This window comes from Podarcis vaucheri (genome assembly GCF_965113315.1).
Source record: "Podarcis vaucheri genome assembly, chromosome: 7".
In the NCBI taxonomy this organism is placed as follows: domain Eukaryota; kingdom Metazoa; phylum Chordata; class Lepidosauria; order Squamata; family Lacertidae; genus Podarcis; species Podarcis vaucheri.
The window spans coordinates 43,499,516-43,524,371 of NC_138765.1; the positions used below are offsets into that span (position 1 = coordinate 43,499,516).

Here is a 24,856-nt window from a genome sequence, read left to right on the forward strand (position 1 = left end):
GAAAACAATTACTTCCTAGTTCAATTTCCTTGCCTCATTGAAGGAGAAAAGAGCTTTTTGTTCATTTATGCAAAAACCTACTTGGCTATTCTTGTCCAAACGTGGCTACTAAATGTGTTATTATTTGATTGTTTATTTGATTGTTGTTAGCCGCCCTGAGCCCGGCTCAGCTGGGGAGGGCGGGATATAAATAAAATTTATTATTATTTATTATTATTATTACTGTGTTTCCTAAAATGTGAACTTCTAGTCTTGTGCTTTGGGTTAGTTTGCAGTCCGGAGCTGCTCTGTATGATGCTTTTGCCCTTCTGAGTTCTTGGTTTTATTTTAACTTTGGTTTGTAGCGCATCACCTGCCAAGGGTTCAGGGTGGGAAACAGCAGTTTCATATGAGTGAGAAGATAGGAGGAGACCTTTTGGATAAGGCCAAAGGTCTTTTGAATCCAGCTTTCTGGTCTTGCAAGTAGGACTTGAGCGCCACAGCACTTTCCCCTCCTGTAGTTTCCAGAAACTGCATTCAGAAGCACACTGCTTGTGGCAGTGGAGGGTGGAACACAGCCATCAGGGTTAGGGGTTTTTTAAAAAAAGATTTATTGTAATTTTACACATAACAAAAAAATAAAATCAAGCCTTGTTAGGGAAAGCTGGTACCTTCTTGAATAAATATTATTTTCCAATGAATAAATAAATCCCCCAAACAGACAACAAAATCTAATCTGCAGCAAGAGGAGAAAACTGTAACACATATAAGACACGCAACCTCTAGATCTACCGTACTGAATAAAACTTACCCAGTTTTTCATAAATAAATATTTGTTGTTGCTTACTCCTTGAATGAGCAATTCTGCCCATGGCAGCATATTCCAAGAATTTTGCATGCCAATCTGTTACATGCGTTATAGAGGGTTAGTATCATTCAGCATTCAGTTTCGTCTACGGCTGCCTTCTGGCTATGCCTCCCATCTTGGAAAACGTCCCTTTTACTCAGCCCTGCTTGCTTCTGTTTCCACCCCTGATTCTTTGTCAACAGGTCCTCAACAGGTACATGTCGACGCCTCTCATCCCCACCCTCCCCACACCTATCATCCCCGTGATGCCACCTCCGTACACCATCGCTGCTGGCAGCGTGCGAGACTGTGTGCGGCTCAGAGGCCTGCCTTACACGGCTGGGATCGATGACATCCTGGAGTTCATGGGAGACGCTACTGCAGACATCAAGCCACACGGAGTCCACATGGTCCTGAACCAGCAGGTATGGGAATTCAAGATGGTTTCCCTAGCGTTTCAGTTAGAATCATAGAATCATAAAGTTGGAATAGACCACAAGGGCCATCGAGTCCAACGCCCTGCCAAGCAGGAAACACCATCAGAGCACTCCTGACATATGGTTGTCAAGTCTCTGCTTAAAGACCTCCAAAGAAGGAGACTCCACCACACTCCTTGGCAGCAAATTCCACTGTCGAACAGCTCTTACTGTCAGGAAGTTCTTCCTAATGTTTAGGTGGTATCTTCTTTCTTGTAGTTTGGATCCATTGCTCCGTGTCCACTTCTCTGGAGCAGCAGAAAACAACCTTTCTCCCTCCTCTATATGACATCCTTTTATATATTTGAACATGGCTATCATATCACCCCTTAACCTCCTCTTCTCCAGGCTAAACATGCCCAGCTCCCTTAGCCGTTCCTCATAAGGCATCGTTTCCAGGCCTTTGACCATTTTGGTTGCCCTCCTCTGGACACATTCCAGTTTGTCAGTGTCCTTCTTGAACTGTGGTGCCCAGAACTGGACCAGAGCAGAATACAGTGGCACTATTACTTCCCTTGATCTAGATGCTATACTCCTATTGATGCAGCCCAGAAAAGTTAGAAGCAACGGGTGGAGAAACTGAATTTGGCCATTGGAGAAACAGCCCAAGAGCTCCCAACTTCTTCATTGATGTAATGTCCAGAGAAGGCCCAATCAATCAAGCTGGGATACGAACTGCCCAGAGAAGAATCCTCCTGTGGGGGGGGTCACATGATCCCAGAGAACCAATCGTGTGTCTTGCCTTTTAACATCTCTTTAAATATTGATGCTTTCAATATTTTAGACATGTAAATTGTGCAGCCATCAACGGAATAATTCCTTTAAGAATTAAAAATAAAGCTCTGCTTAAAAAGAATAATATGCTAAAATTACTGATGGGACCACTGACTACAAAAGTGGGGAGAATGCCCTGTTTGACTTCTCTTCCATCCCCTTGCCTGGTTTCTTCTGTCTTCCAGGGCCGTCCCTCTGGCGATGCTTTTATCCAGATGAAATCTTCTGACCGGGCTTTCCTGGTGGCCCAGAAGTGCCACAAGAAGATGATGAAGGACCGTTACGTGGAAGTGTTCCAGTGTTCAGGAGAGGAGATGAATTTTGTTTTAATGGGTGGCACTTTAAATCGTAGTGGCTTGTCTCCGCCACCATGTAAGTTACCATGTAAGTCTCCCAAGTTCTTCTGCTCTCTTCTGTGCTGCTAACGGGGGACGCTCTGGTAGGTGCTGATGGCGCTGTGGTGGGGGTCTTGCCCTCTCTGTCTTGGGTTGAGTTGCAGTCTGTAATCACTCCTCCGTGGATAGGCTGGGATTGGAAGCTGGGCCCCAAATCAGATGTGATTCTGAAGCTGTTAGGGCTGTCGACCGCTTCAATAATTTTAGCTGATTGATCACCTGCCTTTTAACTATACTTTTGATTTATTTATCTTAACGAATTGAGTATGTGTATCAGCAACCTCTCAATGTAGGTGCCTTTTTTGAGGAAGTCAAGGGTAACTTATTTATTATTATTTTTAGGGGGGGGGGAGACTGTCACTCATTGCTAGAAGGGAAGGATATCTGTAATAAACTTTCATAGCCCTAATATAAGCATACCCAGGGCATGGTCTTGAGGGCACATGACAGAGCAAATTTGCTTATCCTCCATTAATTTGTCCTACCCTCTTTTAATCCTCATGAACCCTTATCCTGAGTTTCATTTATTTTGCATGTTTGTTTATAATATTTGTTACCTGCCTTTCACCATACGGTCCTAAGGCGGGTCACAACAATATAATCCTACAATTAAAAACAAGTACTGTAAAGCCATTTTTTAAAAATAAATCATAAAATGCATAACAATTCTAAACAAAAGCAGCACAACATAGGTTAAATAAAACAAAAGAAGTGCCCCCACCCCAAAAAATAAACATGTCAAAAGCTGTGGCAACAAGGTGTAGCTTCAGCATAGAATCATGCAGCCATAGAATTGTAGAGTTGGGGGTCCCAAGGGTCATCTAGTCCACCCCCAGCAATGCAGGAATGACAGCTGAAGACTCCCTGACAGATGGGAATACAGTGGAACCTGAGTCATGATAGTGTGTAGGTGCATCTTTGCGGAGAGTGATTTCCACAGTTTGGGGTTACCACCATTCCCCACGCTTCAGATGATGGTGGTGGAATTAAGAAGAGAGCCCCCATCCCAAGCCAATCTTAACACCAAATAACGTCTGTAGGAAGTTCAATAATGGAAGAAAGGAAAGACAGAAATGTAATAAAAATTAACGCTTGCCAGTTAAAACTGGCCTGAACTATTCTAACCAGCTAACAGTGCAATGTACGTTTATTAGAAAGTTAAGTCCTGATAAGTTCAGTCGGACTTACTCCCAGGAAAGTCTACATAGGATTGCAGCCAGTGGAACATACTTTTAAGTAACTATGCTTAGTTTCATTGTGTAGTGTTAGATGAAGGGTTGCATTGGTTTCCTGCAGCCCTGTATTTTAAAATATTTGGGGGGTATTGGTAGCTAGAGATGCCCCCCAAATTATTATGTACTTTGCTTTCATTGGGGGACTGTGTTAACCTCATTACCCAAAAAAATCTCTGCAATAAATTTCACCTTTAGCAGAGCCTGCTTGGCAATTACATTTTATTGTGCTTTTCTTTTTTTAATTGAAGCAATTTGCTCTGCAGCTGCCAATGAGATTAATCTCCTCCTGCCTCTTTGCAGTAGGGAGGTGCTGGTCTTCAGGGACACAGCTTGTTGTTGAAGACAGAGCATCTGTTGGGACAAGGGTTCTGATGGACCAAAACTGAGTGACGAAACAATGCATTTTCACGGTCTTAAAACACTTTATAAACAGTGTGGCTGGATTTATTGCACACCAAAGCAATGATATCTGCAGCTTGGCATTTGGGTTTTGTTTTGTTGAAGGACAATAAAAGGGTGGCTTAAGAGCCAGAACTTGAAAGTGTGGGTAGGTGACTTCCACATTTTGCTAGACAACTCATGGCTTAAAATGTAGTTGAGAGAAGGATTGTGAAAAAATATAGACCAGTTGTTTCCAGGGTTAAAAGCAACTATTGCTGTTTTGATGCCACAGTGACTGTTGAGCTTATGCTACCAAACCTACCAATCTAAGTTGCTTTTTAGAGACAGGAGGAAAAACAACATCCAGAAAATAAAGCCCCAAGAGGACACATCAAGCTTTCCAATAAAGTAGAATATGCAATGAGGGTCCATTTATAATAAGCACAACATACAATAAGGCCTACAAATGCATAAATATTATTGTAACATACTGCAATGAACACACACATCCATGAACTACTTTCAGTAAAGTAACTCAGCAGTACATTTGCTGGCTTTTAACACATATTAGAAGAAATGGTTCACTCAGGTTTATACTTAAATCAAGATGCTGGGCCTAGTCAGTGGGTTAGATCTTGACCTTCCCAAAGCCCAATGGGCAATTTTAGCTGGTGGGCCGAGTCATCTGTCACCTGTTCCTTTTCCTTTTCCTGGGTGGCTTGAAACAAACCATGCATGTCAAAGGCATGGGGATTTTCAGGTGCTGCTGATCTATAGTAAAATCAGCTTTTGGGAGGGAGGCACATGTCACGTATGACATCAAGGACATGGCTTGGGGGAAATGGCCAAAATAAGCCTGTGGGACTGAGGATCCCCACCACTGACTTAAAACAATGAGAACCAGAAACTTGCCTTGCTACTCCCGAGAAAGGACAAAAAACCCGCAAAACTCATTGATGAGGATTCTGAACATATGACCATGCACTGCCCATCACATAAAGCTTTTGCTCACCAGTTTCACCTTTCGAAGTGTGAACTTGTACTCCACATTTGCACTTCAGTCATGTGGTTTGTTTGTAGATATCATTTTCCACAGATCTGTACTCAAAGTGGTTTACAAAAAAAAAGTCAAAATACAACACCATGATAAACATAATGTGTAATTAAATGTATAATATCACAATATCCCTAACTGTTCAACAAGTAACAGTTTGCTTAAAATATAAAAGGAAATATACCCCGACATAAAGTTTACCAGCACACCAATTAATTTCCCATAGTTGCCCAAAACTTTATTACATTCATGTGGCAGACACAGTTCTCCCCCTCCCCACTTTATCCTGACAACAACTCTGTGCAGTATGGCTAGGCTGAGAGGGAGTGACTGGCCCAAGATCACCTGTGTGGAGATTTGAACCAGGGTCTCCCAGGTTCCTTGTCCACCATTCTAGCCCCTAATGCCATGGCAGTAGTAACTAGCAAGTAATGGCAGCCACTAGTAGCAATGATGGTAGTAACTAGCAACCTACCCCTCAATTTTATACCTACTCAAAAGGCTGGAACTCCACTTGGAAGTTTTCCCACCAGCAGCTCCTGGGACAGAGGGCCGGGGCCTCACCTGTCCAATGGATTCTGTCTTTGCTAACTTGCTTTTGGGGTTTTGTTTTGTGATCTTTATCCACAGGTCTTTCTCCTCCAGCCTATGCCTTCCAGACAGCTGCCGCCGTGATCCCAACAGAAGCGGCATTATATCAGTCGCAAGCGCTCTTGCCTCAAACCAGGTCCCAGCAGGCTTCGGCTGCTGTTGCCGCTGCCGCCGCTGCTGCCGCCGCTAGTCCAGCTGTTACCTACTACCCAACTCAGGCGGCTCAACTTTATATGAACTACACAGCTTACTACCCCAGGTACTATCCTGTTTGGGCTGGTAACTTTTCCAGGTAGGGTGAACTTTTTGCACCTGCATGTGTGAAACAGCCCTTGGACCTACCATTTTCCTATCTTTCCAGCCCACCGGTGTCCCCGACCACAGTAGGGTACATCACAGCACCCCAAGCAGCAGTTGCAGCCGCTGCCTCAGCAACGCACACTCCAATGCTGCCTCAGCCTGGTGCCCTTGTCCGGATGCAGGGATTGCCCTATAATGCAGGAATGAAGGAAATCCTCAGTTTCTTCCAGGGATATCAGGTTAGTCTTGGGTTTCTACCTTTGCTTCACCCTCTGTGTCACCAGGTAGCCTCTCAGCTGAGAGCTGCAGCTGGAACTTCTTGCATCACGCAGTTTCTGCATTTAATCAAGCGGATCCTGCGGCAAAACGTTGCAGTGCGGATCGCTCCTGTTCCGGTTTGGTGAAGGCTAATGGGAAGGAAGTCAAAGCAGGGCCACTGAGAAGGAAGAATCTTCACACCTGGGACAATCCCAACATTTGCAGAATTTAAGTTACAAAATTTGTTTTAAATGAAGAAGGGACCCCTAAGGGTGCAAAGACAAACAAACCACCAACCAACAAAAATAGCACAAGGGCTTAGTATCTTGGTAACCACAGAATGTTGGGTATCTGTTGGAAAAGAGGATTGGGAGTGAAATGCCTTGTTCTGGAGAAAATGGCCAGTTTGGAATCAGGAGTACTCCTTCTAGCTGGAAAGGATACACTTCAACATCTTCTTTTAGCTCCCACTTCTTGCCAGCAGTTGTTTCCTTTGCCAGTCATACATGTAAATGAAATGGTGTCCCATCAACCATTTAGGGCTAATTCCATCTTTATATTACCATCCAATTTGCATACATGAGAAGCCATTCTTCTAAAGGGGAAAAGATGATACAGACAAGGCTTGCAAGTGGACAAATCTTGCAGAGAGAAAAGATGAACGCCTTATAAGACAAAATTTGCCATTCAGTTTTCAAAACATTTGCATTAAATGGGGGGGGGGGGCTACGAACATCCTTATGTTGAACTTATTGGGAACAGCTCTCTTTTCTTTTTAAGTCTAGGGATGGGGAACCATTTTCAAACCAAGGGCCATATTCCCTTCTGGGCAACCTTCTGGTGACTGCATGCCAGAGGCAAAAGTGGATAGAGCAAGAATGTGGTTTATTTTTAACCTTTGTTATGGTTGGCTAGTTTCTCCATACACTCAGCACAGCCCTCTATCCTCCAAGTATGCAAGAGGCATTGTCAGAGATCAAGGAAACATTCCGACCTGGGAGGATTTCCCACCCAGGCCTGAGATTTCCCACCCCTGTTTTATTCTATCCAGATGCTTTTGATCAATTCAAAGTTGCAGCTGTAAAAATGATAAAAAATGGGAATAATTTATTATTTTCAGTGTGCGTTATTTTCTATTTTGTTTCCTCCAAACAACCATTCTTATGTGAGAATACTTGTGTGCTTTCATCATCCTTCTTTAGGTCCTCATTCTTGCCAAACAGGTGTTCTTACAAATTATAATCTTCCACCAAATCTCCTTAAGCAGCCCTACCCTATTCAAGGGTCTCTCGAAAAATGAATTCCTCCTTATCTCATTCTGTAATCTATTTCTGAACTCGGCCTGCGCTGCTACACCTAATTGAATTATCTTCTCGCTGTTTGTCATGCTTAGAACTTAGTGCTGTATTTGGAGGCATTGCTGCCATTGGCCAGTGTGGATCAGTGTGAGAATGATTGATTGAATCGGGTTGGGATGCAGGGGAGGTTATTTAAAGGGTGTTGCCCTGACAGTTTGAAAGTGTGACATCTTGCATAGAAGCTAAATGACTCTAGATTACACTGTTCTGCATTTCTCAAGGGTGCTGTCTGGGCCCATTACAGTGTCACAGTTCTTACTGTGCAGCATAAAGCAGTTTGTAGCATGGTGCACATAGCTGAAACATAAATTCTGACTTCCCACTGCAGTAGTATTGAAGCTTGCTTCTGTAAGGCTGGTGGAAGGGTTATAATAAATCCTTGCAGCAAAATAGTATAGTGTCTGTTCTATTTATTCACTAGTGAAGAGTGACTGGCATTGCCCATGTATCTTTAGAAACAAAAGAAATGTGATTTTTAAATGGATAGTGCAGGTTGTAAATTTGGACCCATCACACCAAAAATTGGGGTGAAGTCACACCAAGGTCACATTTTGGTCTGCCATCGTGATTCAAAATGGTGGCTGGCATCCAAATGCTAAAAAGACTGCCACCCCACCCTGGGAACCCTCATGTCAAGTTCGGCAATGGTATAATGAGAAGAGCTGAACCCATGCAAAAAAAAGAATAGATGAAATCATGGCTGAGTCGCATTTTGGTCCACCATCTTGTTTCAAAATGACACCTGGTGAAGGTTTCTTCCCCATGTCTTCTCATGAATAAGCAAGCGCTTAAAGACAGCTATCCACTTCCACATATATGTGCATATTTTTCCAACCTATACTGAGCTTTAGTACTGCCTCACCTTCCCAGGAAGTAAAAGGGGTGTAAATGTGTCTGCCCCTGCAGCTTTCCAATAGGACATGATGACCAGATATCACTGAGAAGCAGAAAGATTGAGGGGGGCAGTGACACAAAGTGATGGCAAAATGCCAGAGGCATATGCATTCTCTATCTCTGGTCCCCACTTAACAGGACAGGAGACCTCATTGTGGTGGACTTCCTTTTCTTTCAAATAGATGCTTGCACAAATATGTCTTCTCTGCTCTGGGTTTCTTTAGAAACCTAGCATCTTGCCTGACTTGTTCTTGATGCATTTCAGAAATCTCCTAGTTTATGGTTTTGTCTATATGATTGAGGGCATGGAGGAGTGGAGAACCTCTTTTGTATGTTGTTCTTTCTTTGGGTGTGAAACTTGAAGCTTTGGAAAAATGAACTTTTTTTGGGGGGGAGCGTCTAGTTCTTACAATTCTAGAACTGTGTTTCCCAATTTGCTTCCAAAACTGCTCTGAGATTTGATGTCCAATATTTGTGAACCATTCACAGGTTGTATTTTGAAATCAACCTTTTGTCATCCAATTAAATTTTATTTTGGTGTTTGCTTTCATCACCCTTATAATATTTAACAGTTGGTGCTTGGCAGTGTTTGACAGATGACACGGGGTTGCATTTTAACACTAGGCCATTAATGAGTGTTCATAGTTTGCTAATACATCTGCCGTTAATTCCAGGGCTTGGTCTGACTGGTCAAGTTGCCCAAGTCAGAAACTAGCTCTGCTCTGTAGATCCATGGACTATTTTTTAAACCTATTTTTTAACCTGACTTAATTCAGTTTTTGTTTGTTTGTTTGTTTGTTTGTTTGTTTCTTATCTGTCACAATCCAAGAATACATTTTAGTTTTCCCAGGACACTCTGGGCTTGTAACATAGTATGCCTTGCTGTTGCTTAACCCAGCTTTATAGATTGGATCTCTGACAGTTGCAGCTTTTGTAAAGAGGCTTATGGGTGACTTTAAAAACATAAGTGCTACCTGGAATGTGATCTAAAGGTGCCCAAGCATTAGCTAGACTTCTGATGGTGTCCTGTAGGCTGTGCCATGCTTTTGCTTACATAGATTCTGGCACCTCAGGTGGATGCCTCCAGGGCATGGGGACAAGGGGCTTTCCAAAGAAACAAAGGGCCTGAGAATGTACGCTGCTCTTTGGCATCCCCATTCAAAAGATTGTGCTGGGGCAGACCCTTGCTTCTGAGATCCTGGAGACAGGCAGCCAACATAGCTTATTGGGTAAAATAGCAGTTGCTTTGCATGCAGAAGGTCCCAGGTTCAATCCCTTCTCTCTCCAGTTGAAAGGCTCAGGTAGCAGGTGAAGGTTAAAACCCTTCTCTGCATGAAATACTGGAGCTGGAATAGAGTGGACGACACTGAGCTAGGTGGACCCAGTGCCTGACTTGTATCTTCCTCTGACAATTGTAGCCATGACTCCTCCCCACCCCTTCCCTAATGACATTTGCAAGTGCTGGTCTGTGTGGCTTGCTGGTAACAAGATGACCTGCCCCTTCTCTTGCTGACCTTATGTATCACACTTGTACTGTAGTATGCACCTGACGACTACAATGGCCTTATTCAGATCAACGACCAAGCAAGGAGTGTGTTACAAGCACCGAAAGACTGGGTTTGTTTGTAAGTGTTTGTAACCTCCAGTGAAGGTAAGCTCAGATTGGCAGAAGGTGGAGCCTTTTGGTGGTGATTGGAAAGAGGGCAAAATGATCGGCTGGGAGTGGTGGGAAATTGGTTTTTTCCTCCTTGCATCCTCCCTTCCTAGCTTGTGGTGGGGACTCTGCTCACTAACATTCCCTTGCTTCGGCGCCTGGCATGAATCAACTAACCTAATGGTGGCAATGATGCTGGAGACCTCTGGAGGAGAAAGGGAATGCTGGCGATTATGTCTGCTTGGCATTCTCTCTCCACTCCGTAAGGGTTCTCTTGTTTTAAGCTAACATGATCATATTGACTGCTTTCTGGCATATATGCATGTAACAGGATCTTTTTGCTGTTGGATGTAAGGCAATGAAGGCAAAACATTATCACTTGGGGCACTGAAGGACAAGTTTCAATGGTCATGACCAGTTCTTCCAATTTACCATGCTTTGTGGTTATATGTAGAGCAGGAGAAGGGGGCACCTGTGACCCTCCAGATGTTGCTAGACTCCGGCTCCCATCATCCAAGACCACTGGCTGTGTGAGCTGGGGCTGATGGGAGTTAAAGTCCAGCAACATATGGAGGGCAACAAGTTCCCCACCCCCTTGTCCGAAGCGCACAGCATGGATCTCTCTTCCCTCTTCTACAATACTGAGACTGCATCATTCCAAGGGAGTAAGGAAGCACCAAGTTCCTTTGATGATGCAGCCAGTACTACAGCTGGCAGGTGTGAGGCCAATCCTCAGGGGAAGTGCTGAGTGCCTGGGAGGCAGCATTACTAGGCTGCATTATTGACAACTTTGCAAGGAAAATGCCAGCCCTTTGTTCTGAGAGCTCATTTTGAGAAAACACATACTGGTTTAAGTCTGCCTCCAATTTACACACACAAACACACACACACTGAGCTAAGGGAACTCATATGAACGATGCATGTAACTGCCAAAAACCCAACCCTGGGCATTTTCTTCATTTCCCCCCAATATGCTACCTGCCTGTGCAAGGAGATAGATCTTTCACCACTGTACAGGGGAATATTTTGTCATGAGAATCTCCAAAGCAGCATGTGAAGCACTAAAGCCCCAAGACAGTTTGACCTACCCCAGTGGGAACTATCCGAAGAAGCACACAGGAAATCTGTTGAGAAGGATTAACTTTACATATAGTTTGAGTTTCATTTGGTATCACTCTCCTCCAGAAAGACTGTGTTGCCTGAAACACCTGGGGATTTTTAATGCTGCAGATGTCATTTTATCACCTTATTGCTGAGGAGCACATCCTGCAGCCAACCATGTGCATTAAACCTCCTGTTCAGATCCTGCAGACATAATATGGCAACCAGTGTGGGTTGTGGCCGCTGCTAAATGTGGGGGTTCTGGGACTGGATAACACACATGTATCAGATTTCATTCTCCAGTAACATCAAGCAACCACTTGTGTGGACAAACCCATATTTTGCTAATGTATTGTTCAAACTCGTAGGTATGTGTCAAATCTCAACTGTAGGCATTTGTTTGCTTGTTTTAAGTTGACCTTGTGGAGTGTGTGAGTGTGTGTGCATGTGCTAAAGAAAGATGTGATGTCCAAGACAGAACGTCAGGCTAGTGTTAATTGACATATCTGAGCACCATCATTGTAGGACTATATCCAGCTTTTTTCTTTTTCTCCACTCCAATTTAATGGTGGTCTACCTTCAGTGGTGCCTTTCCACACTGACTAATTTTGTCAAGTAAGCTGTACACATTTTAGGATATGTGCTCAGGGGAGCATGTGGCTCTCCAGATGTATGTAGCTGGATTCTAGCTCTTACCATCCCTGGCTGTGATTCATGCTAGCTGGGGATAATGGGAGTTGTTGTCCAGCACCACCTGAAGTCCCCCACCCCCGTTGCAGAGCCCTGAGGCATGTTTTAGAATGCACAGGTAGCCCACAAAGACAGAAGGTAGGCCTATTCTGAAGCAAGTCATCTACATCTGCATATGGCAAGGGAAAGCTCAGTAATGTGGCCAGGATGCTTTTCAGGGAAATGTGTTATAACCAACCTTCCCATTAAGTAACTCTTAGAAAGCTTCAATATATGTACACACACACACACACACACACACACACACACACCAGGGTTCCCTGGAATATACTTTGAAAATCTCTACAACCATGTCCTAGCCCTTTGCTTTAGGACACTGTGGTTGTATTCAATTAAGCCCTAACACAGAGCAAATTAGAGTATTACTGTAACCTATTGTAGTTAGACATGCTCATTAGTTTCATTGAATCTACTCTGAGTATGACTACTGTTGAATACCACCTGGGGATTTCAATCCAAGTTCAGTCTTGGTCATTGAAAAGACTGCTAACTCTGCCTTCTATGGGACTGTAGCCTATTAGAATATGGGTGTAACTCAAACTAATGGGTAGGAGCAACTACTCATTAGACATGGGGCTTTCTCCCTCTCTCTCCCCCTCCCCTTCCCCCTCCCCAGCTTCAGGTTCTGCCTTCTCTGGACTAGGAAGGGCCTGTGTTTCATGGCTAAGGATTGTGTGGTGCTTTGTACATGAGAACTCTTGCAGGAGTTATCAGCCCTGACAGTGGGTTCAAAGGAAAGCCTTTCTCCAGGAGAGATGGTGGGATGGTTCCTTCCTAGCACCCCAGGTTCCCCCCCCCCTGTTTTTGTGTGCATAATAGTTATTTCTCGTGAGGTATTATCTCTTGACACCTGGCACATTCATGTGTGTCTGCCCATGCACATTTTAATCTTTTACTGATCATCTTAGTTTCACATAAGGAAGGTCAGGAAAGCCACTCATGATAAAGAGTATTTAATCCAGACTGCACATAGTGAAAATATGGAATTCATTGCCACTGGATGCAGTGATGGCCACCAACTTGGATGGCTTTAAAAGAGGATTAGCCACATTCATGCAGGATAAGGCACTGTTCTGCCTCCACTGTCAGAGGCATCGTGCCTCTGAATACCAGTTACAGGGAATCACAAGTGTGCCAGAGTGCTGTTGAGCTCATGTCCAGCTTGCAGTTGTCCCATGGACATCTGTGAGGACAGGGTGTTGGACTAGATGAGCCACTGGCCTGATCCAGCAGACACTTCTTAAGTTCTCAGATATGGGATTGGGAAAGTTTTCTGCCCTGAAAAGCCAGAGGCCTACTACCAGTGGGGACTGAATTATCCCAAACTAGAAAGGATTTACTGCCCTTCATAAGCATAACATCAGGTTGATCTCTAGCTGTTTTTCAGCTGCAACCAGCATGGCTTATGGTCAGGGATGATGGAGCTGTAGCCCAGCAGCAGCTGGAGAGCCACAGGCTCACAATCCCTGGACAAGGCAGTCTGACGTAGTGTAAATCATATTGGGGAAGGGCTTTAACTCAGCAGCAGAGCATCTGCTCTGCATACAGAAGGTCCCAGGTTCCACTCCCAACATTTCCAGGTAGAGCTGTGAAAGACCTTGCCCTGAAATCCTGGGGAATGGCTTCCAGGCACTGTAGATGATACAAAATGGTCTGACTCGGTATAAGGCAGCTTCCTAGGTTTCTCTGTTCTGTTCTTGAGAATAGCATTGGTACAGTTACAGATAGGTAGCCGTGTTGGTCTGCCATAGTCAAAATAAAAAAGCATTGGTACAGTCACCCGTTTCCCATTGACTGCTCTCCTCCTCTTCCCCAATGGAGTCCAGTCACAATTGCCAAGATGCCAGTGTGGTGTAGTGGTTAAGAGTGGTAGACTCGTAATCTGGTGAACCAGGTTCGCGTCTCTGCTCCTCCACATGTAGCTGCTGGGTGACCTTGTGCTAGTCACACATCTTTGTGAGGTGAGTGGGGCTGAGAGACTTCAGAGTGTTTGTTGTGGGGGAGGAAGGGAAAGGAGAATGTTAGCTGCTTTGAGACTCCTTCGGGTAGTGATAAAGCGGGATATCAAATCCAAGCTCTTCTTCTATAATCCCCAAGAGCGGTGACAACTGCTTTCAGTGAGGGTTGGGGTTGCAAGGTGCTGTGTTGGAGCTTGGCTCTCCAGGTGTGGTCCTTCTCTCTCTTCTTCCTCCTCCTCCTCCTCTCCTTGATCTCTCAGGGTCCAAGCCTTCCCGCTCTGACCCTTCTGCTCCATCCTTGCAGCTCCATGGAGACTCCATCCTCCTGCTTTACAACTTCAGTGGTCAGCCCAGCGGAGAAGCCCTGGTCACTTTCCCCAGCCTGGACTCGGCAAAGAAAGCCGTGGCCGAGAGAAGTGGATGCCACTTGGGAAGACACTGTGTGGAACTCTGCCTGATCTAACTGAGGCTGGACCTTCTGTGGGGTGGGCAGGAGTGAGGACAATCCCTGCTCAAAATTCACCCCTTTCTTTAAGAACACCGTCTTCCCTCACTCAAAAGTGCCTTCTCCTCCTGATGTGCCTGGGAAACAATCCTCGCAAGTGTCTTCAACTGAGTGGGACAGAAATACACCTCCCTCCCCCCCCAAAAAAAATAGTGCTAGGATGTTTGATTTCAGCAGCGTTGCCATGAAAATCCCCCACCCCCCACTTAATTTGGAGATAAATCTGTAGCACTTCACCAGTTGTAACCACAACAGATGTATTTTTAATTTAACTTTATTTCTGTGTATCAGTTTGGAGAGGAAACCGAAGCCTGTAGAATTCTTCAAATTTTCATTTCATTTTGAATCCAAACTTGCCAAAAGTTTTGTTGTTGCTGCTGCTGCTGTTGGCGGCAGGGAGGGGTGGGGGTTGCCCTTGCCTTGAAAGTTGGCTAGTGGAAGCCTGTTTTCCTGAAATGTGGCTGGGCAAAAAACAACAACTTTGTTTGAATGTTTATATTGTTTCCTTTACTCCACTAGAGAATAACTTGGAAAGCTGCATCCAAATGAAACTGCAGAAAAAGCTTTTTAGTTTCTTTTTAAAAAAAATAAAAATGAAATGTATCATTTTGTTGGGTATGACACAAGTAAGTAAATGAAATAAAGCCATATCTGTCTCCTAACATTCAAGCTGCCAACCTGTAAACCAAACGAAGAAAGATCCAGAACTGCAAAGAATTTCAGTAGGACAAGAATGGCACATAAACATTGAGGACTAGTAAATTATATTTTGTTTTATTTAAGCATCATAGCTCTCAGATATTGTATAAAGCATATTTTGCTTTAGTTTATGTGCATGCCATTTGTTTACAACATTATTCTTTATTTGTATATTATGAAGCAACCAGAGAAGTTGAAATCTCACCCTAATTAGTGCATGACTCTTTTTTTTATGTGAGTATGTATATATGTGTTCAAAGAATATAGTTTTATGTTGCGTAGCGTGTGCTGAAACATCTACTGTAGAAGCACTAAATGATTTTGTTTTTACCGTGCCTTGATCCAGGACTTTTCTCAAAATGTGCAATAACAGCAGAAGAAACCAGAAGGAGCCCATTTTTGCAAGAGGCTCTTAGGTACCTGAGTATGCAGTCTAGTCTTACTTTCTTTTTGCTAAGAGCATACGACTTGGAGTAGTACTTAAAGGAGAGAATCAGCCTCTCCCTCCCATGTCAAATGATGGTGTATGCTTCTTTATATAATAAACAAATAAAAAGATGCTTGCAGGAAAAAACAACAAGCCTGGCCTTCTTGAACTTTCTCTAGATTGATGTTAACCTTGGATTGGAAACCTGCAAAGATGTCACATTGAAAAGGTTCTGCAAGTTTCCTTCACCATACAGTCAACAACAATTTGCATATCGTTTTTAAAAGACACAAATAAGTTAGTGTGAATTGGGCGGTTCTTATTTCCAATAACCTTTCTGTTATGAACTTGCCTTCCGCTCTCTATTTTATATTTGATACAGATATGAAGCAATTAAATGTTCCGCTCTCTATTTTATATTTGATACAGATATGAAGCAATTAAATGTTTAGCAGGTGTTTTCAGCTTCACTCTCCTGGGTCTGTGCATGCTTGTCTCAACTTGTCTTTGGGCAGTTAGAATCATAGAACTGTAGGGTTGGAAGGGGTCCAAAGTGTCATCTAGTTGAACCCCCCCTACAATACATGTGTCTACCTCACTGGATTCCTCAACCTTTGATTGGCCTTTCAGTGCAAATCTTCTCTGCTCAAAAGCCTTCTGGGTAAGGTGATGTGAAAGTTCTGTCTGTGGCAGGAATGGAGAACTTGTGGCCTTCCGGCGGTTGCTAGATGCCAGTTCCCATCAGGGCCAGCCTCATGGCCAAAAACCAGGGTTGATGGGATCTGTAGTTCAAAACATTTGGAGGGCACCATGTTGGGGAAAGCTACTTTCAAGTGCTGTGAAGTTCTCGGTCTGTTTCAGCAAACACAGCTGCTTCTCTGGAAAATTGAAAAAGCTGCTTTCCTGATGGCACTGTTCCACAGTAACCACAGCAGATGTTGCTGCACTACAACTCCCATCATCATCCCTGAGTATTGCCTATGTGGGCTGGGGTGATGGGAGTTGTGGTCCAGCAATATCAACAAGGCTGCAGGTTCCCCAGCAGGCAGCCCTAAGAAATGTGCCACAAACCCATCCTGCCAGTAGGTGTCCCCTTTACACTGAATTTGACAGAGCAAGGACCAAAATCTGATGCAGACGCTATGGCCTTCTAGTAAGAATTACTTGCACTTATGATAACACAGTAATGACCTTCCAAAAATATATGCTCAGTCGTTCACTCTGCCTGGTCCTCATTTTAGTCATAGGTGCAGGAACGCACTATCTTTCTGAGAAATGCTGTTGCATTAAATTGGAGCTTAAATTTCTTTCTAGTGCATTCGGAAAATATGTGTTTCCACACAAGATGGTCACTTCTTACATTGCCTCCAAAAAGGATGGGTAAAATGTTGATAGTCAAATGTGTTTACATACATGGGAATTTAGAAGCAATGTACATTAATTCCAGTTGAACTAGTGCTCACTGTTGTAAGGTGTAAGGCTCCGTGGCCAGCTGAGCTCTGTGCCTGCTCAGTCTGCTGTTAAGGAGCTCACTGTTAATGGGCAGCTTCAACTCTGCTTCCACCCTCTTGAACCTGAACTGGGACTAGACAGTCCTTCAAGAACAGATGAAATTAAATTAGAGGACTCTCTTCTGCAATGGAGGACACATGGCCATCCTATCACAGACACACTTTTTCTCAGGTTTATCTTTGGAAACATTAATTTGCCTGTGACCTCATGTTATATGCAAAAGGTTGGGTTTATGCATGCTTTTTTAAGAAAGCCATGTGAAATCGGTTCCTATTTTAAAAGCTAATTGTCTTAAAATAGAGAGGGGTTTTTCTTTTCTTTTAACGTTTTGCAGAAGAGGATGTTAGGGGGCAATCAACTTGGGCTTAAACACTTTCCATGAGAATAGCACATTACTCACTCCTGCAACTCTTAACTGTCAGCCAACTGTTGCACCTTAAGCCATGCAGAGATTCTCAAGCTTTCTTCATGGAGGGAACTCATTCCACATTGTCTTCTCTGCTGAGGAATCCTTAGTGGATTGCAGAGGATTCTGGGCTATGGCAGCTTTGGTCACGCCGGACACAGAACTGAATGGAGTGCCCTCAAATGTTCTCACTGCATTTATTCAGCCACACCTGGCCATATAAGTGACTTCAAATGAGTCAAACTTGATTAGGTGTCTACTAAGTCTGCTTTGTTGGATCTGTTTTTCTTGCAATGCAAGAATCCAGACTTTATTCTAGCCAGTGTAAAGAGCAAGCTGCGGGGCTGTTTCAGTTGTGACCACCATCAAAAGGAACAGAATCAAGTTCTTACAGGATATCTGATTTAACTCCACATGCAAATATGCTTGCTCTCCAAGCAGATTTGCAGAATTTCACCCAGTAAATAAATCCCCCTTAAAATCTGGCCCTGCCTCATCACTCTAATTACTGTGAGTCTATCGGGTCAATGGACACAATGTACTTGGTGGTGGTGGGGATATTTCTTGCCTTTTTGCAAGTTCCCAAGCATTTTATATTATTATGGGTACCATTTGTCCTAATGTACGATACAGAAAGCAGCTTGCTGAATGCTTGGAAATATATAAATGAAGCCTCTTGTTACATCCTTGAAATAGTAATTTAATGGATGCTGCTGGCAGGAGGGCAGGGGAAGAGGCAGGTCTGAGAGGTGTCAAGGGAGACTGTGGCAAACGAAAACAGCTTTGGCCAGCTTTTAATAGCTCTTCTATGAAGCTGAAGGCAAGGCTAGCACCTGGGAGGAAGGTGGGTAGAAGGAGGCAGGACCTGCCTGATACCTCTGCATTGCCCTGGAAGGGGGGGGGGGACTGTCCCACATTTGATTCCAGATCATGTAATATGGGGGGAGGGATGTTTTGGGTTTGCGTTGGTGTGTTTTGCAGTACACAGAATTCCTGCAAAGCAGGGATCTTTCACTCAGGATAATCTGTTGGGTAAGGCAGCGCTTTCTCTTTCTGCAATCTCCCCCTTTTCTGTTTTCTCTTCTCATGAAACAAAAAAACCAATCACCCCTGCTGCAGATATAAACGCCCATCTGCACTATACATTTAAAGCAGCATCATAGAGGGTATTATTCACATGTTGAATTCAGCAAGTATACAACCTCTGTACCTGTTGTACACAAAAATTGGTACGCACACTTTTGTAGTTATTCATGTGCAACATTCAATGAGTCAGCATGACTAGTGGTTAGAGGGCAATGGGAGCTGAATTTCAGCAACATCAGGAGGGCCACTAGCTACTAATCTATAAGTATATTTATTGTTGCACACAACCCAATCTCTGAGCAGTGAGAGGCTCCATATCTCTTTTCCAGGGTTGTTTCCTTGGAATGAAGGTCAAAAGAGACTGTGGTGTCTTTATATGTGGTTTCATTTGCACATGTACAACCTGAACATAGGACAGAGGAACTCAGAGCACTAACACTCCAGAAGATTTTTGCTTCTCCATTAGGTTTCTAGGGAAGCCCCAAGTCACATATTGGGGTCCAACACACCAGCTGTGTCCCCAGCTTCCAGAATCCCCCCAAAACACACTCACACACAGCCTCCCTTGTTCTATTGCTCTCCCTCCTGGGATGGCATTGCATTCAGCCATGTGAGGTGGAAAAGAACCACCCATTTGTCTCTGTAGCAGCAGGGCAATCTCTTTGGACATGTAAATGGCCAGCTAAGAGCATTATCTTACAGATAATCTTACAGAAACTGGTCTGACTGGTGCAACAGCTTCTTCTTCTACATTCTAAACACTCAATATAACTCCCCCCTCAGTAACAGTGAGGCTGAGCAGAAAAATGTGGCTAGTAAAAGGAAGGCAACAAAAGCCTTCAGCCAAACTTAGCTGATCTCTTCCCCTCATATGAAATACTTTATTGTCACTTGTACAACTTGTATACAGTCAGATTACACAAGCACCTCCACTCACCTCTTAGTATTAATTCCCCTCATTTACTGAGGCACACCCACCAAACCCAAGTCAGCTGCCCTGTTGTTATCTTTTCATTCAGCAGCCTAACAGCCCACAGATAAAAGCTGTTCTTTACCCTGTTGGTGCAACTAATCATGCTTCTATATCTCCTGCCCGAGGGCAGGAGATCAAGAAAGTGCTGGCCAGGGTGTGAATCATCCCTCAGAATTTTCCTCACTCTCCTGAGGCAACGTTCTTCCGCAATGTCATCCAGTGGATTCACAGGACAGCCCATAATATCTTGTGCTATATTCATCACCCTCTGTAGGCACTTCCTATCAGTTGGTGTCAAACCAGCGTACCACACCGTGATGCAGTATGAAAGGACACTTTCCATTGTGGACTGGTGGAAGGAGATCATCAAATGTTGATTGACATCATTCTTTCACAATACTCTTAAGAAGATGGAGCCTCTGTTGGGCTTTCTTAACCACCTGAGTTGTACTGATTTTCCAAGTAAGGTCTTCACTGAGATAAACTCTAGGAATTTAAAGAGACTCTCTCCACACAGCCCTCCCCAATGTACAGTGGGGCTAGTTCTCTCTTCCTCCAAAAGTCCAACACCATCTCCTTTGTCTAGATGGTATTAAGGTGCAAATTGTTCCTTAGGCATCATGTAGATATTTTTTGGACCTCCCCTCTATACGCTGATTTGTTTCCACCTGTTATTAAACCCATTATGGTAGTGTCATCTGCAAACTTAATAACTGCAGTAGATGGGTCAGATGACACACAAGTGTGTGTGTGTGTGTGTGTGTGTGTGTGTGTGTGTGCCCCCTCCCAAGCAGCCTTACTCTGTTTTTCTTATTACTTATGATACTGGAGTAGCCAGATGTCCTCCAGATGTTATTGAACTACAACTCCCATCATCCCTAATCATTGCCCATGCTGGCTGGGGATGATGGAAGTCCAACATCATCTGGAAGGCAGCACATTGGCTACTGCCATGCTGTATACTACTCTTTGCCTGCTAAATAGGTCACAGTATCTTTCTGATTTAATAGCGGTGACGGGGCTGGATGGGAACGATGGTGTTCCCTGCACGGTATGTGCACAGCGGATGTCCCTGTCCAGGAAAGCAGGTGGTGAGAAGCCCAGTATTGACATGCCGCATCCTGATTTCCACTGTGATTCCATCAGCTAATTAATATTAGCACAGCTCACTTGAGCTTGAAAAGATGCCAAGTGGAACACAGCACAAAACTGGAAAAGCGAAACTGGCTCCACCAACTCAGAGGAACGCCAAAACAACTGCTTGCAGGATGTTCAAGGCATCAGCAACAGCAGGGGCTTAGGAACAGCCTTGCTGTTAAGTAACGCAAGCGGCTGAGACTGAATTCAAAGCAGCAAAAGGCCAGTTCGGTTGAATAGTGCAGGTATGCTCCATCCTGTTTTCTCATATCCTTCTGCTTATTAAAAGTTCATCTCCTGCTCAGATTAAGTTCTGGTGTACTGGCATCATCAAGGGAATGGCCCCCATTTTTAAATCTTAGCTCACCCATCGACACACTGATGCTGCACTTCTGAGCACACTGTCACTGAATGTTACATGTGACTAACCATGCACACACAAGCTCAGCTATTGTGTACACATACTGTACACTGGCTGAATGCAAATACCTAACAGTTGAGCTGTATACCTGCACAGCTATTAACGAAAAGCATTCAACCAGTGATGAGTAAAGAGCCTAGGATGGTCCTATCTTAACAGGGCTGAAAATTATAAAGTACTGAAAAATGCAGTGTGGATGAGCAGAAAGCCTAAGGCTAGTGTGTTTTTTTAAAAACCTGTGTGTGTAAACAGCAGAAGAGCACTGTGAGGCAACTGAAATGAGACCTTGCCTAGTGTAATAATAATAATATAGCACTGCAAATTCTCAAAGTGCACACACTGGTGTATAAAAGGATAACATTATTTGGAGAAAGGCAGCAGCAATTCACAGTTCCATTCCATTATGCTAACTGCAGTAAGCCTGAAAGGTAATCTGTATTGTGAGCTGCATGCAGGCCTTTATGGTTTTTATAATAGTGCAATAAAAAAAGCAGAGGAAAGAGATTTTAGATGTCATCACCACCATCAAGAGCCACCAAGAGGAAGAGAGTGAAGGAAGTGATGCAAATTCTAAGTTTCAGGAGCTGCTGCACTTTGAGGAAAAGCGAGATGCAACTGAGAAAATAGTAAAATTCTAAGCAGCGGAACCTGTGCCTCCAAACTGAGATCCAAACACAACACCACCAGCAGGGAAACGCAAAAACATATGACAACATGCTGGTGATAAAACTGGAACATGAACACATTTTCGTAATAGGAAGAGAGAGAGAAAAAAATACGTTATTCAGAAAAGGTGTGAACTTGGATGAGTGTTGTTTAGTAATTTATATGGTCCTTTTAGGATCAAGGTGCAGAGCCTAAGTTCTCAATACCATCTGTCTCTCCAGATTCTGTGGAGTAGATTTGAGGGAGAAAATTGATTATATTTTAATGAGAAAAAAGTAACAATTCACACATCTTTAACCAAACATGCAAGCAAAAGACCCAGTTCTGCAGACCCAGAACCAGCACACAAACCCCTTAGCTCCTGGGTTCCAGCAAAAGAATTCTTCTAGTGTAGGCAGGCAAGTAAGTGCATCTACCCAATTAGCTCTTGAAGGGCAAACTGCTTCTGTCACAACTCTTCATCGTAAGGCGATGATGCCTAGAATGAGTTATGGACTAATTGCCCCATGTGACACAGCAGAGGTATGAGAGGGGGCTTGAGTCACAATTTCATTCCACAGAGGGTAAGTCATTTTACGGCACCTCTTGGCCTCATCAGTTCACACAAGCACTAGCAGATTAGAGAGAGAGGAAAGCCTGAACCCACAAGCAAATTATCCTCCTGTCAATCAATCTGCAGCTCCAGCGTTACAGCTCTTAATTACATGGTAAGAATGTGGAGCAGGGTTCAAGCCTCCCCAAGCTATCTTTAGAAAGCCTAGGCCACCATGGCTTAATATGAAATCATTGGCACTTCCATCTACCCCCTCTATTTATATTGCAGGAGCATCCATATAGGCAGAGGCGCCGTCGAGGAGGCTAATCCTAAATTGGTCAGGGCTCTTGCTAGGTCATGTGGTCTGGATCCTTGCTCTTTCCTCGCATAGACAGATGCAACTACTACCAACCTCAAAGCTACTGATCCTGTATTTACAGCTGGCACCTTAGCAGTACAGGCAAGCCTTCTGTCACCAGGTAGTGTAGCTTGGGTTATTAGAAACATACTGCCCATCTTGCAACAAATCTGCAGCTCTGATGTGCTGTGGCTCTCTGAAAACTAAGGGAAAGACTATTTTTCAATTAAGATGCCAGAGACAGAACTGGGAACCTTATGCTACAAGCAGAATAACATGCTCTACTATTGAACTATTGCCTCTCATAAAATGCATTGGGGGGGGGTGCTCCTCCTGAAATTCAGACAGAACACTGCTTGGAAAGAACTCTAAATCACATGCAAGCCTATTTGGCTCCTGGGTTATCTAAATGTTACCGCAGCAGTTTGTGAAACAGGAACTGTGTGGAACAGGTACTGTGGAAAGCGCACTACAGTCAAGAGACTGTGGAATGGATTTGGGCATCTCTATGGAATCTGGAGAAAATATAAAATCCTCCAAGGACCAAGAAGGTCATGAGAAAAGTCTCATCTCATGCAAACCATGCCAAATCTCCCAAAATAGTACACACACCTCATTGGAGACACACATTTTTGTGCATTTTCTTCTTTATTTCAACACTATGATTCAAGAGCCTAAAACGCAAGTTTTTCCCTTTGTATTTCTGCATGTAGCACTGCAATCATAACTTACAAAAGGTTTAATACACAAAATGTACATGAAATTACAATACAAGGCTCTGTAAACATCTAGAATGTAACCTTTAGTCTTAAAATCATTATTGTCCCACATGGTTAAATATAAAACTTCAATTTGAATAGTCTCCAAACCTCTCAAGGAATGACATTCATTCTGTGTATCAAAAATAGAGTTTTCAAAGTTTTGTTTGCATACAAACAAAATTTGTCATTTTTTCCTTCTTCTTTAATCTTTGGTTTACAAAGGATGGCAGTTCCATTTCTCTGATGAAGAGTTTATTACAATGAGTGCCAGATTGTGGTCAAACTTTGGTAAAGCCAAAACTGCTTTTAGTAGCCCATATCAAATGGGCCATGTACTGCCTCCTCATTTGATTAACAAAAGCCTCCACTCTTTCTGCTGAGAGTTGTTTTTGAATGCTTTCCATAATATATTTTTTTAAAAAATTGGACATCAGCATAGAAAGCAATTGTGTCGATTTGGAGGCGGGAGAGGCTAGCAAGGTAAATGCCAAAGTGCCAGTCACAGGCGGCGGCTGCTGAAAATTGTAAGTTGCATAGTCCAATAGAAATCATGTGCTTTTATATCCACTACATTACACAAGATTAACAGTCTTTAAATCTATAGCATCACACAAGCAAAACATTAAAATAAAATTAAGACCCTTGCACTGAAGTGTTTACAAGGCAAATACAACCATTTTTAGTACCCAAAGTCTATGTTTTTGTTTTAAATAGGAAAGCAGTTCTACATCTACAGGCATCAAGGTATTTAAAGGCATCAGAAGATTTTGTGAACCATCCGCCAATTCCACAGCTGCAAAAATCTCAATTTGTTTCAGTAGCTTGCTTGCAAGGGGCTCCCCTGTGCAAGCCCTGCTGAAATGGAGAGAGGCTGTAATGGTACAGCTTTTGGTGGATTGCTCACTTAGTGCATAGCAACACGGGATTGTTTGGGTTCCCACAATTTAGGAAAAATATAAATTCAAAACTACTCAGGAGGACTTAGAGAGGGAAGAGGCTGCACCGCACACCACCAAGGAGCATAAAACCCCACGGTGTATTGAAAGCTCTGAAAACTTGAAATCTCCCTGCAACCAATGGTTACTAGAGACCCATTACTACAGTGGTGCCCCGCAAGACGAAATTAATTCGTTCTGCAATTTTTGCCGTCTAACGAATTTTTCTTCTTGCGAAGCACTGTTTAAACGGCTTAACAAAGTCGCAAGACGTTTTCGTCTTGCGAAGCAAGCGCATAGGGGAATTCGTCTTGCGAGGCAAATCGCGAATGAAAAAACCTTTCGTCTAGCGAGTTTTTTGTCTTGCGAGGCATTCGTCTTGCGGGGCACCACTGTACTTAGGGAGTGAAAACTGTAATGCAGGAATTGT

General features: G+C 43.5%; 1 protein-coding gene across 3 annotated transcripts in view; it reads left to right on the forward strand.

Annotated features, from left to right (window-relative positions):
- The window catches only part of ESRP2 (epithelial splicing regulatory protein 2), a 50,586-nt gene extending 34,797 nt beyond the window's left edge, over positions 1–15,789 (forward strand). For 2 of the 3 annotated variants that reach the window (XM_082232318.1, XM_082232319.1), the window contains exons 12-17: positions 1,030–1,251; positions 2,262–2,460; positions 5,772–5,991; positions 6,094–6,271; positions 10,082–10,193; positions 14,310–15,789. In XM_082232318.1, coding sequence (XP_082088444.1) covers positions 1,030–1,251; positions 2,262–2,460; positions 5,772–5,991; positions 6,094–6,271; positions 10,082–10,171 — 909 coding nt within the window. In that variant the 3' untranslated portion in view covers positions 10,172–10,193; positions 14,310–15,789. The remainder of the gene's footprint in view (positions 1–1,029; positions 1,252–2,261; positions 2,461–5,771; positions 5,992–6,093; positions 6,272–10,081; positions 10,194–14,309) is intronic. The other variant, XM_082232320.1, reaches the window with a different exon arrangement.
- Positions 15,790–24,856: the final 9,067 nt, after the last annotated feature.